This window comes from Schistocerca americana, chromosome 5, assembly GCF_021461395.2.
Source record: "Schistocerca americana isolate TAMUIC-IGC-003095 chromosome 5, iqSchAmer2.1, whole genome shotgun sequence".
Taxonomy (NCBI): Eukaryota; Metazoa; Arthropoda; class Insecta; order Orthoptera; family Acrididae; genus Schistocerca; species Schistocerca americana.
The window spans coordinates 518,376,695-518,390,100 of record NC_060123.1 but is presented as its reverse complement, the minus strand read 5'-3'; the positions used below and the strand labels follow the sequence as shown (position 1 = coordinate 518,390,100).

General features: G+C 40.0%; 1 protein-coding gene across 1 annotated transcript in view; it reads left to right on the top strand.

Annotated features, from left to right (window-relative positions):
- The window catches only part of LOC124615864, a 45,200-nt gene extending 32,075 nt beyond the window's left edge, over positions 1 to 13,125 (top strand). The window contains exons 6-7 of the mRNA XM_047144024.1: positions 6,814 to 6,878; positions 12,775 to 13,125. Coding sequence (XP_046999980.1) covers positions 6,814 to 6,878; positions 12,775 to 13,002 — 293 coding nt within the window. The 3' untranslated portion in view covers positions 13,003 to 13,125. The remainder of the gene's footprint in view (positions 1 to 6,813; positions 6,879 to 12,774) is intronic.
- The last annotated feature ends 281 nt before the right edge of the window (positions 13,126 to 13,406 follow it).

Below are 13,406 nucleotides of genomic sequence, written 5' to 3'. Positions count from 1 at the left end.
AAGAACTATTTCTTTATTTCTGTCCGCGACATACTTTAAGGCGTGCCTTATTTCAGTTATGGGTGTTGTTTCTGTGGAGTAGTTTGTTGAGATAGCCTCAACGGCTGCTCTAGAATTAACCAGTACCGCAGCTACTGTAAATAAGTTGATTGTGTTTATAAGTTAATTGCTAGATGGAGTGCACGAATTTCACCGTCAAAGCTCCTCATACGTTGCACGAGAGCGGAGTACTGAGAGAACAATTTGATGTACACCTCGGCTCCAGTGTATCATAAATCTTTGATCCATTCGCAGACATTATAAGCCATTCTGATTATGCGTATTTTTGATTTAGCACCGTTGTTTGCCGTTGCCTTTCATATCGTATCTGCAGTTTTCTTCTTAGTAATGTTCTCCATTGCCTATAGAGTATCCATGCCCTTTTAATGTAAAGGATTGACAAGTTATTTGGCACTCTCTGTAGTTATATCTGTGTCTAGGTTGTTCAGTAGCGTTTCACATGCTCCTGTTGTTAATGTTTGTGTTTTTCAAGGAGCTAGGAAAGCAGACTTCTGTCCAGTTTGCTTTGTGTGATGATTTCATTTTGATGAATGTACATACGACTTGCTTCTTTATTTTTGTTGGGTGTAGTTTTGACTGTTTCGTTATGAGGCTAGACGCTTGATCCTGGTTTCTCTCTAATGAGACTATCAGTTTTTGTGCTGTAGAATGAAATTTTCACGTCCAGATTTAATAACAGATTTCATTTATATATATTGAATGTTTTGTTTATGCTGTTCTGAGTGCATCCTCAATTTGGTACAGGTGGTCCCTTAAGGACTTTCATTTTTTTTGAATTTTCTTTCCTTAATAAAGTCTGTATGGTTGGTGAATTACCTAATACTCCACTTCAGCAGCTTTTGATTTGCTGATGATTATTTTACTATTGAAAGATGATTATTGCAGGAATCAAATGCCTTATTAATCGTTTTTCTAGTTTGCGCTTTTTGGCCAATTGCCCATATTACGATGTCGTATGCAAACGTGCTCACATTTATATTTTCACTCTTCATCAGCACTCCAGTCAGGCCATTTAATTAGATGTTAAATAGTTACGGCTTCTGACTTGTCCCTATGGTATTCCAGTTTTGTTTGGTTTTTACCTCGTTTGTACCTCATTCTATCGTGTCTTCGGCCAATTTTGAGTCAGGAATCTTTTTACTCTACCTAGCATGTTTCCAAATATTTTGAATTTATTCACATTCCCTGGACAAATTAATATGACTACTTGAAAAAATTCTGAAAATAATGTATAATTCTTTGCATAAATTTTTATGGGTTTTGTTATGCCAAATATACTTGGTTACTGCAAGGACATATGCCAAAATAAAAATAATCCACCTTTATGGTTTTTATTAACATTTAGTCAAACCACGCTTTGCACAAATCTCAGAGTGCGCTCTGCAAAGCACACCATCTATGCATCGCAAGGACGTGTCTTTCAAATGTTGACTGTGAATCCAGTGAAATAGGGCTCTTTTAATCAAATTTATTTTAGTTGTGAAGGGGTCTTTGGCCACTTACCTTTTTAGCAAATCCCAAATTTTCTCCGTCGGGTTCAAGTCAGAAAGAATTCCTGGTCAGTCCAGTAGAGGTGCATTTTTACTCTTCAGGAAACTCATCTTGCATGAATACTGATTTTACTTGTTTGTTGAACCAGTTTCGAAGTAACTGAAGCAGACGCGTTAGTAGAACGTTGTACTGCTACAGTCTCAATGCTCCTTAAACTATGTAGCCCTCCCAGTCCCTTGCTACAAATTACAGACCAAATTGTGACTTAGATTGGATGCTCGGTATTCTTTAGGACACAATTATCACTGTACTTTTCTGAAGGCTTTCTCCTACTTGACTTTGTCTTGTCACTGTAGCATACCAGTATAACAAATTGTTATGATGTGAAATGAAAATGGAATATTTCTTTATAAGAGAAAGACAAAATATTTAAAAAAAAACTTATTGAGCTCGAGACATCCACAATGAAGTTCCTGTACTTCTTTGCCCATTGAAGCGTTGATTCATCATCCTGGTGTTTTACCTAGGTTTACAAACTGTTCTGCAACTCTTGTAGGTCAAGTCAGACAGTAATCTGTGAACTGTACTGATAGAGATGGAAGCTTCTGCATCTTCAAGTTTCTTTCTGATGGCGCTATTTGTTGCTGTGCTATCTTCCAATACTATATTTCGCAAGTGGCGCATGCTACGCGTGCTATGCAACTTATTATTATAATCAACAAATCAATTTTTAGAAATTCTGCATTTTTTTGTTATTTCTCGTTGAGAGACATTAGTTTCAGTCAAGAGCCATTTAGCAAGTCCCTATTTTGTTGATGAAAGGTCTGTAGCTAATCCCATGTCTGAAAATATACAATAATTGGATTAGGTTTCCTCAAATATTAATTTACAATGTAAAAACAACAATCGTGCTCAGAAAGGGTTCAAATAAACTAAAACTACTTTTCGTACATGCCATGAACAAAAATATTTATTTAGAGCCAATTTACTGTTTAATTTTTGATAATTGTAGGTGACAACAGAAAGTGTTGGGTATATGTATTTTCTTCTAGAAAACCAAATGATATCAGCAATCCAACAACGACAAAATCAAACAACTATTTCATGAAATATCCTTCTGAAAGTATGCAAATAGTCTTAAAAAATACTTAAAGTTTTCTAAAAATATTTTTCCCTTTGAAATTACATAATATTACGTCATTTCATGAATTATCTTATGTGATCTCATTAATTTGACCAGGGACCGTAAGCTTGCTGTTCCACATGACATAATGTGCTACTTGGGGAACAACAAATCCTTGTAATGAGCTCTGCTTTTTATTGAATCCTGATTTGACGTTTTATATTAGTTTCATAACTGAGTTTGACGTGGGCATGTTATCTATGAAACCTGCTTGCTCCTGTTCTAGGGTTTCCTGAGTTTCAAGATTCAAGGATGGAATTGAGTTCTGCAGTTATCATTTTTCAAACGTTTTGGCCATTAATGATGTCAATGAGTTTCATCAATAGTATCTGAAGTCTTCAATTGGTTTGTCTTATTGAGGATTTGTATGATTGTAGCAGGTTCGAATCCTGCCTTGGGCATGGATGTGTGTGATGTCCCTAGGTTAGTTAGATTTAATTAGTTCCAAGTTCTAGAGGACTGATGACCTCAGAAGTTAAGTCCCATAGTGCTCAGAGCCATTTGAACCATTTTTATGATTGTAGCAACTACCAATCCCCCCCCCCTCCCACATACACACACACAGATTTAGTGGTAAGAGGGCCCAGAGGACAGCCTGTCAAAAACTGAACACTGGGTCATTTCACCACTATACCCGAAATGTTTTAAAAACTCATGGTAAAAGATTGTCTGGTTCCTTTTTTCCCCTGGCCACAAAGGCTTTTATGTTTTCATTGCACTATAATTCATTATTTAATCAGTTCTCTCAGGCTAGGGAATGTGGGATTAAAAGTGGTACAAAGCTTCAATGCATTTAAGAAATGACGTTGTAGAACCACAAAAACTGCTGTAATCAATAGTTATTAACAGACAAACCATTTTCAAGTCACAGATTAACACTACATTGAGCTTGTGGTACGACTTTGACCAGGTAGGATGCTCTTCACTGGAATGGTACATCTATTCGAGAGCTGACTATGAATACTTAAGGCAACAGACATGTGTGTATGTGGCAGATGCTGCGGATTGTAGGCAACTACGTAACTGACTCAAGAAACTTTCTCTGAATTGCTGTAATGTTAATCTGACATTAAAGTCATCACTTGACCGAAACTACTTGTCTGTGAATAAACATTTTTAAGCTGTGTCTAGTGTTAGACTTTGCGATTTTGAGTTCAAGGAAGTGTACTGTTTCTTCTGTTTCTATTTTTGTAGTGAACTGAAAGTTGTAGTGTAAGTCATTTATCTGCTTGTATTAATTGATTATATATTCTTGAGGTTTCTCTTTGAGGCATATGATATTGTCTACATATCTGTTTGTATTATTTCTTCAAAAATTTCGGTTTCAAAGTGATTCATTAGGATATCTGCTAGTGTGTATGAGATTGAGCTGCTCATTGGGAGCTCCTCCATTTGTAAACATAACGAATTCTTAAATTGTCAGTCGATTTGCTTCAGTGATTATTTTTACGATTTTTATCAGTTCTACTATGGAGATTTTTGAAATTTATGGGTTTCCTATCTTTTCTTTTTTTATGTTAGTTGTTGTCACCAGGTAGGACTCAAGCGTTTGTGTCTTTCACACCGAAAGATATCAGTTTTTCAGTAGATAGGATACATACATCTTTTACTTTTGCATTAATTCTAATAAATTTTTATACGTCTGTTGTACCCCAATTTGGAATGTTGAGTTAAGTATTTGTGTGCAAACTTTGCAGTATGATATGTGGGAGCACTCTTGAAGATGATAATTGGTCTCATCAACGTATTGTCTTCATGTATTGTGTGCTGGATTCTGAACACACACACACACACACACACACACACACACACACACACACGCGCGCGCGCGCGCGCGCGCGCGCGCGCGCACGCACACACGCACACACAGCATAAGTGAGGTAGCAACAGAAGAAATGTACGCAAATATTAACAAAATTTGTTTTTAGGTAGAATTGAAACAAATGAGCCCTCGATCACAATTATTTAAATCTTATTGACCAGGTTTCAGCACTTCTAAGGGTGCCTTCATCACAATTAGACAATTAGAATGGCCTATAACATAGCTACAAATTTATAGGAAAAGATATTTTTTATCTATAAAAAGTGTAAGTGCTGACACAAAATGAAAGACAGAGGCAGTACTTACATATCACTTATAGAATAATTAACAGATCAGAAGGGCTTTAGTCACAAAATATATATAAAAAAAACTGTGGCTGTACAGGTACTAGCAGCCCATAGTGGCTCGCATTCACGCTTTCCTTTTTTATATATTTTGTGACTAAAGCCCTTCTGGTCTGTTAATTATTCTATATGTGACATGTAAGTACTGCCTCTGTCTTTTATTGTTAGTCAGCGCTTACACTTTTTGCATAAAAAACGTCTTTTCCTATAAATTTGTAACTATGTTATAGGCCATTTTAATTGTTTAATTCTGATGAAGGCACTCTTAGAAGTGTTGAAACCTGATCAATAAGACTTAAATCATTATGACCGAGGGCTCATTTGTTTCAATTCTACTTTAGAAACGGTCGCTGAACCAAGCAGACATGTTTTAAATCTTTTTACGTACTGTAGTGGCAAACTATTGATTTCAAACATCTATATTCATCAAATTATTGGTATACTAAGTCAGCCTGTTAATATCATCGCTTGCAGTTCTGGTAGCTCTGCTATCAAGTCATTCAAGACATAATTTTGTGAATCAAATTCAACTGTCGAAACTGCACCCCACTTATTCTGTGCCGGTCGTTTACAATGGAGTCCCCAGCACTACTGTTGCCTCCCTCCCACCCCCCACCCCCATACAATACTGTCTACAAAGGTGTGGGCCATGGTACTTTGCGTGCACTCCGCGCACCAGTTGACAACACTGTGGGGCTTCTTCAAAGTATCCGCAGATACCTCACAAGTTTGTGAATTGTTGGCACCAGTATATTATTCTCTTAATTGACATATGCATTATACAGCAATCATTAAGTATATCATGTCGTTGTTAGTTCCAATGAGTCGTTTCATAAATTCATACGCCTTTATATTGCTGCAATTTAATTCTTATGTCTCAGACACGTTTCACCTATTCTGTTAAAGACATCTTCAGCGGACCATTTTACTTATACGTCTGTCCTGTCAAAATCGCCGTTTCCTCTCATCTGGTCATTGGTTGGAGAGTGCATTCCATTCACGAAAATTTAGCACATATTCGTAGAGAGAGAGCTTCGGGTTTTCATATTTTCGTACTCCACTTTTCTTTACCTGAATGGTGTGAAACATTACACTGCTTATCTGGCAAGAACTTCAGATTCATACTACAAGAACGGTGACCATTTTTGTCGCAGCACTGTTTGTGTGGGGTGATTAGTTGGAAATGTTTGTGGGGGAGAGGGAGGAGATGGAACTATTTCCAGCATACGCCATACATCTAAGGGTAACCTTGTCGATATTTTTCGTTAGTTTCTGTGCCAGCATATCCTATACGAAAATACGAAGACGTAGTGTGCGTACCTGTATCTCTGGGTGTGAGTAAAAGACTGAAGTCCTTGACTTGGTTGACGTATGTTTCATATAAAATCCTCGTCTCAGTGATATAATAAGAACTTTCTCTTGTGTTCACGTTTCAACTTTGCGCGTGGAATCTTAGACATCTTACTACAGATTTGATGTAGCTTACTATCCAGGATGCTACAGACCTATGTAAAAGGCAGTATGATCCCTGCCCTCTTTCACTCTGTTTGCGTAAATCTCAGCACAAGTGACTCTTTCGGAAGATCACTGGCTTGCTTTGAAATATCCTGTTATGAATTCTTTAAATACTGATGTCTCAAAGTCATAAATCAGCATTAGGGGAACACAACGACACTAAACCATTTTTTCAGATTTCGTACTCTTATACGAAGGCAGGATCATGAGCTATGCATCAAAGTGAACATCCTAACTCGTGTGTTGGACATAATATAGAATATATGACGCAGCACGCATGTACAACAACAAAAAATTGACGATACATAAACTAAAATTTTTGGAAAGGCGGTACCATATGTCCGTCAGCAGTTATGATTTCAAATGTTCCTTAAAACTAATGTTTATTTCTGTTGCAGAAGAGAATCCTGACTGTGATACAGTCTACAACCAGTTCAAGTGCGTCTCTGATTTAATTTCCAACGTAAGTAACAAGCTTCTATTTAGCATTTTAATTTTGTTGTTTTTTATATAGCTCGTGTTTAATTACTCTCGTTACATCTGTTCTACACATGAAATAGTGCATAATACGAAGGGCGTTCAATATCTATGCGACAAATTTTTTTCTGAAAGCAGATTAGTTTTATTCAGGATTCCAACACACCATGTGATTCTCCACTCTTTTGGCTACAAATCCATATTTTTCAATATAATCTACGTTCAATGCACCCTTACTGGGAAGGTCAGTATACCCGCATTGTATCACCACTCTACTGGCCGACGTCAGAGCCACCGTCTTGGTACATCAATAACTTCCCAATCATTTTCGTGTTGCTTCCCGAGAAGCGCATTCTTCCTGGACCAAACAGATGGAAGTGGGATGGCGCAAAATCGGGGCTCTAGAGTGGATGAGGAAGAACCGTCCAATGAAGTTTTGTGAGTTCCTCTCGGGTGTGAGATATGTGTGAGGCCTTGCGTTGCCATGGAGAAGGTGGAATTCGTTTGCATTTTTGTGATGACGAACACACTGAAGCCGTTTATTCAATTTCCTGAGGGTACCACAATACACTTCAGAGTTGATCGATGCGACACGATGGACGACATCAAACAGAATAACCCATATAGAGTCCCAGAAGACCGGCACCATGACTGTATCTGCCACTCCATGGACTGCCATTTAGTTTGCGGTCGAACTGATGAACCCAAGTTTCACCGCCTGTGCTGATGTTAGACAAAAAATTGTCACGATCAGCCTCTTAACACGCAAGCAGCCCCGTACAGATTGTCCCTCGTCGCTCCTTATGTCTTCTGTTAGGGTGCGAGGAACCCAGGCCTCACACACATTTGAGTAACTCAACTGGTGGACGAGTGTGTCAGCACTTTCAACAGAGATATTCAGTTGAGCAGCGAGGTTTTTGATTGTGACCCGTCGATCACCTCGAATGACAGTGGCCGCACGTTCGAACATTGCGGGAATCACAGCTACGTGTGGCCTGCCGGCACGCGGGAGATCGGATGGCTCTGCTCGACCTCGTTACAATGATGACAGACACCTCGCCCAATGACTCACCGTGCTTTTGTTCACTACCAGGTCTCCGTAGACATTCTGCAAGCGCCTGTGAATATCTGTGATGCTCTGGTTTTTCCCCCAAAAGAAACTCAATGACAGCTCTCTGCTTGAAACACTCATCCGTTACCGATGCCATTTTGAAGGCTACGTATAGCGTCATCACCTATCGAAACTTCATGAAAGTATAGGGGCTGAAGCGGGAAAATTTCACCATGCACTACAACAAATTCTGCATTTTTTCAACCGAAACTGAACGAGAACAAAATGTGTTGCATTACTTACTAAGTGCTCTGTGTATGTTAACTCATAAAAATAGACTACAAAAATGTCATTTTTCACACTTGAATTGAAAACAATTTTTAAATATTTTTATGTCCGGATTCCATTGCTCACATAGTGCTGGTGGAATTATTAACGATTTGGTTTGCGTCAAGTCCAGCAGTAGTTGGGAAAACAGACAATGTTTGTGAGAAATGCGACATAAGGTCAGATTCGTGTAATATTATTATGCCACTGACAGCACTGTTTGATTTCCTGTGTGGTGTAATACCACTCCGTCCGAGGCATACTTGGACTAAAGGCAATGAAACATGTCTTAATGTCTACAGGTGACCACGAATTATGACGTCGATATGGGTTGACAGACGAGTCATCCCCAGAGCCATGATGGTCTACACAATTTGTTTTCGTGTGCTGGCACACTACTGGACTAAGGCTACACGTAGAAGTGCCATTAAGCGCACCACCATTTCCATACCTCTGATGTACCACGAACTATGTGCGGAAGTCTGTTGCCAGAAGTACCCCTGATATCAGACTACAACCACTTCCACCTAAGATGCGTGACATACGCTCCACAATGAGCAACTACTTCTCGCTATCCATGCATTCGAAAAACAGGAACATGTAACGGTCTCCAGCACTCCAACACCTGGATTGCCAAAGACTCCGATGGCTGTGTGCGACGGTGAGGAGGAGAGTTCTCATCCTCGCACAAAGATGGCACTGATATCAATCAAATTTTGTTTGTGTTACATTGGTATATGTTACATAATTACGCCAGGCAAGTGTGACCCCATTGAGTGCGTTACTTCAGTTTGGGAATATTCTGTTCAAAAGGGTCAAGCGGAGCGCAGTGGCGTCATAAAGTTCTTTGTTCGGGAAAGTTTATTACTAAAACATACACTGTTGAGACTAAGGATCGTCTCACATGTACATAAAAATGTCGAATGTTAATAAAGTTCGTTTTATTTAAAAAGCTTTAACAGCTACCACGTTAAAAATTCGGAGATATTTCTTCCCAGCACGCTCTCATATTAGGACTTGTTTTCAAAAAGTATAGGTCATATTTGAACCTCATTTTTCCACATATATTAAAGTAAGTTTTTCAGTTATGGAACATTTTATTCTTTTAGGACTCGTTTGTCCACTTCTTGTATTTCTTTTTCCCATGCTTTGCTACAGATCTCAGGGTGGTCAACGCTGACTGAGAGCTGTAGTATAAGGACCGAAGAGTTTTTTGACCGCATACGGAAATAAAACAAATTTATTCGACACTTCCTGGAGCACATGTTACGATTACATCGCAGCTTCTGAGAGTACACAATTCAATGCTCCAATCCTTCAAAGTTATCCATGAGTGTGCTTCACTTTTGAGATGACACTGGACAGAGAAATCCAGAGGTCAAGGTACAGGACCTGTTCGACCTATCCATCTGGGGCCATGTTGACGCTTTACATGTCGTCTTACATCAGTAGCAAGACGTATCGTTGCCCCATCCTGCATATACTGAATGCACCTGCTACATAAACTGTAAAGATGCAGCAATTGCAAGGGTGTCTCATAAACACATATTGTCACTTAACCATTCCGTTTTTAATAATTTTAAAATTTGAATTTGTTAGTGTTCTTAATTTCTTGTATTTACTTATACACCCTACAAGCCCAGTACAGTTTTTACATATTGTACTCTTTCATTTCACTGCATTTGTAAAATTTTATAATTGACGAATACATGCAGGCCTACAGACACGACAGCATACGAACTTATGACAAACGTGTTTTGTTATGAATAATATGACTTCTGGCAAAGTGGCTTACTTCACCTCATATTTTAAATATATGCTACTGTGCTAAGCTGATTTTGTGTGTATTTTTTTGATGATACTACTATGGCTCCATTATATTAGGACATGTTTTAAAACAGGTATACCTCGTCACATTTAAGCACATTTTTCCACATTTCTCAAAGTAATACTTTTCATTGTGGCATATTTAATTGCTTTAAGAAATAGACTGCCCACTATTTGTATTTGGGTTTTACGTGTTTTAGTGCAGATATCAAGATGGACATTTCTGACCGAAACCGGTATTCTAAGGACCAAGTTCTGTGATCGTAGACTGAAAGAAAAGAAAATTATACTGAATTGTAAGGCCTTGTCTAGGCTTACGAGATGATCTCACAGTGTATGAAAGAAGTGATACCTCAGTGGAGAGATAACTTACGGTATTGCATCCAAATGTTAGAATGACACCAGGAGCGCCCCTACAGCGGATCCAAGTGTACAGTAATGTGCCACAGTAGTATTTTCTTTCTTGTAAAGATAGACAGCCATGATTAAAACTTGAAGCCAATTAAATGGGGACCTGATCGAAATGTTTACTTTACATATACTCTGTACTAATGTAGATATAAAGTAGCGACAGTAAGTATTTTTACAATTACACTTTTCATGAGAAAACAACTTATTCAAAGAAAAATCTTTATAACTGTTATGTCACTTGATTTACAGCGCTAACTGCACTGATGTAACAAAACATAGAACATTGTGTTTCGTAACTGGAAATATCACAGGCAGACTCACAAAACTTCTGTAGTTTGACAAAATTCATGTTACAGCTTAATAGACTTGTGGAACTCAAATCAGTGTACACAGCCATTGCTACCAGGCTGCATAAACTTCCGCTATAATTACAGCCGCTCAGCGTAATGGTATGGAGACAATGAAAGCAGCCAAACAATGTAGGGGGATTTTCTGCCATACTTTAAGCTCAGATTACAATAATTAGTCTCGGCTGGAGAATTTTCGTTGCCTTAGCGTTCGACCGACTTCCTCCCACACATGTCGAACCCGACAGATCTGGGCTATGGTTTACTCTTATCCTTTTCAAAAAGTCTTTGACATTAGCAAAAGGTGCTTAGGATAATTGTTGTGCTGAAATTTCCGGCATGTCCTATTTTATCTTTGGCATGGGACAACATCAGTGTATTCAAGATTTCACAACAATTGAAACGATCCATAATGTCTTCAGTAGGCACCAGAAGGACGACACCTGAATGGGAGAAGTATCCCTACACCACGGCGTTCCCATCACCATGCTTAACAGTGGTTACTTGGACTGGACAGCGTTTCTTGCGTCGGATGGTCTTCGAACATATCGGGTCCCGTCGGAGGAATACGAATCAGACGTTCATCGCACGTGCGACCACTGTAGATGTGTACAGTGATGGAAATGCTGGAGGACGGTGTGCGTTATCTTGAATCAGAAATACTCCCAACAAACAGTAAGAAAATGATTTTTGTTAAACATGAAGAAATACTCAGCTCAAATCTTCTTCCTGTGAAATGTACAGCACATATAGACCTTTCAAATTGTTACAGGTCCTCTAAAATATTAAATTCCTATCACTGTGCTTTTAAATGATGCTAACGCAGAGTCCAGAGCTGGCCTACGATACCTGCAGAGCTTAAGTCTTGGAGACTACGGACGACAATTGCAGCTTGCAGACTCGGCGGTAAATGGAGACCGTACACGACACGGCACACTAGGAGAATTGTGCTCCGTAGCTCAGTGCTCCTGTATTTAACGAGGCATCGACGAGTCGCTATCCACATATGTTATGCCCGTAGGTTGGCAGCTACGGCCCCTAGCGGACCTCAGCATAGTTCATACTACCAACACATACAGTGGCTGCGCTACTAGTGTTTCGACCGCGGCTTATCGCTTCTGGTGCGGTGTTCTCTAGAGGCGTGAGTACCGTCACCATTATGCGCTCTGGAAAACTCAAGTCAAGCTTTCCTGTTATTTGCTAGTATTAATGACTTTTTGCTTGGGCGGCAGCCATGAAGATTAGACTATGGGAGGATTTGTTTTACCGTACTGTTCGATATTTCCACGTTGCGGAATTCACGCAGTTCTCTGTTTATATCAACAGCAGTCTTCTTTGAGTCGCTCTTTGACATCATCCTTATGAGATTCTTCGTCCGGAGTGTGACTGTGCTGGACCTACCCGGTATTCATTTATGATTTGTGGTACCTGTTAACCGCTTCTCCTCATTCCAAACACTCACAATCTGCCTGAGACTTGCATCGCTGTAGGGGATCGATTACCGCAGTTTTGAGGTCTACTGAATTCTCTTTGACATTCGGCACATTGCGAACTGCGAAGACACAAAACAAAAACTAATGTAAACCAAAAGTATTCGACGTAATACTGGCCTAGGCATTCGTTTTCCGACAATAAACCAGTGTCAAAAATTCCTTTTGACCGACCACAACAACACTGTCACTGTTGTACTTACTGCCACTGCACCGACTCCTGTCGGATCTGTTTATATGGATGTGTGCAGCTGTACAGTGAGCCAAGACGGACCGGCTGGGCAGGGAAGCGGACGACGCAAGCGAAAATGTGTTTGTCAAAATACTTATTGTCGCTACTGTAGATGAAGATATGTGTTTGAATGCTGGAATGCGGCAGCCACCCCAGTCACTCTGCAGACGTTGGGAGGTTTCTGCTCTTGGCCGCAGGGTAACATGGCGAGCTACGCCAGCTTCGTGGAGGTGGACGGGTCAGAGCCCGGCGACTGGATGCGGCGGCGGCAGATGCTGACGAGCCGCCCCCACGGTCCCCCAGGCCCCATGGGGGGCCACTGGGGGCCACCGCCCCCACACCACCGCGGAGGACCCCGCGGGGGAGGCAGGCCTCCTCCACCACCTCCAGAGTCCGACGAGAACGACGTCGAAGAACTCGAGTAGTAGCAGCTACCTCTTCAAAGAAACAGCAGACAAGATTATTTTTACAGTTCTTAAAACCAATAGTAATTCACTAAAACTTGTACAGCTCCAGTATATAAGAAATATATTTGCCCAAAAACGATACCTAATGTTTCATTTGTAAGTCGATGTATTCCTTTTTATTTGTTGCCGGCCGAAATGGCCGCGCGGTTCTGGCGCTGCAGTCTGGAACCGCGAGACCGCTACGGTTGCAGGTTCGAATCCTGCCTCGGGCATGGATGTGTGTGATGTCCTTAGGTTAGTTAGGTTTAACTAGTTCTAAGTTCTAGGGGACTAATGACCTCAGCAGTTGAGTCCCATAGTGCTCAGAGCCATTTGAACCATTTTTTTGATTTGCTTGTATGCAAATACACTGCGGTGACAAA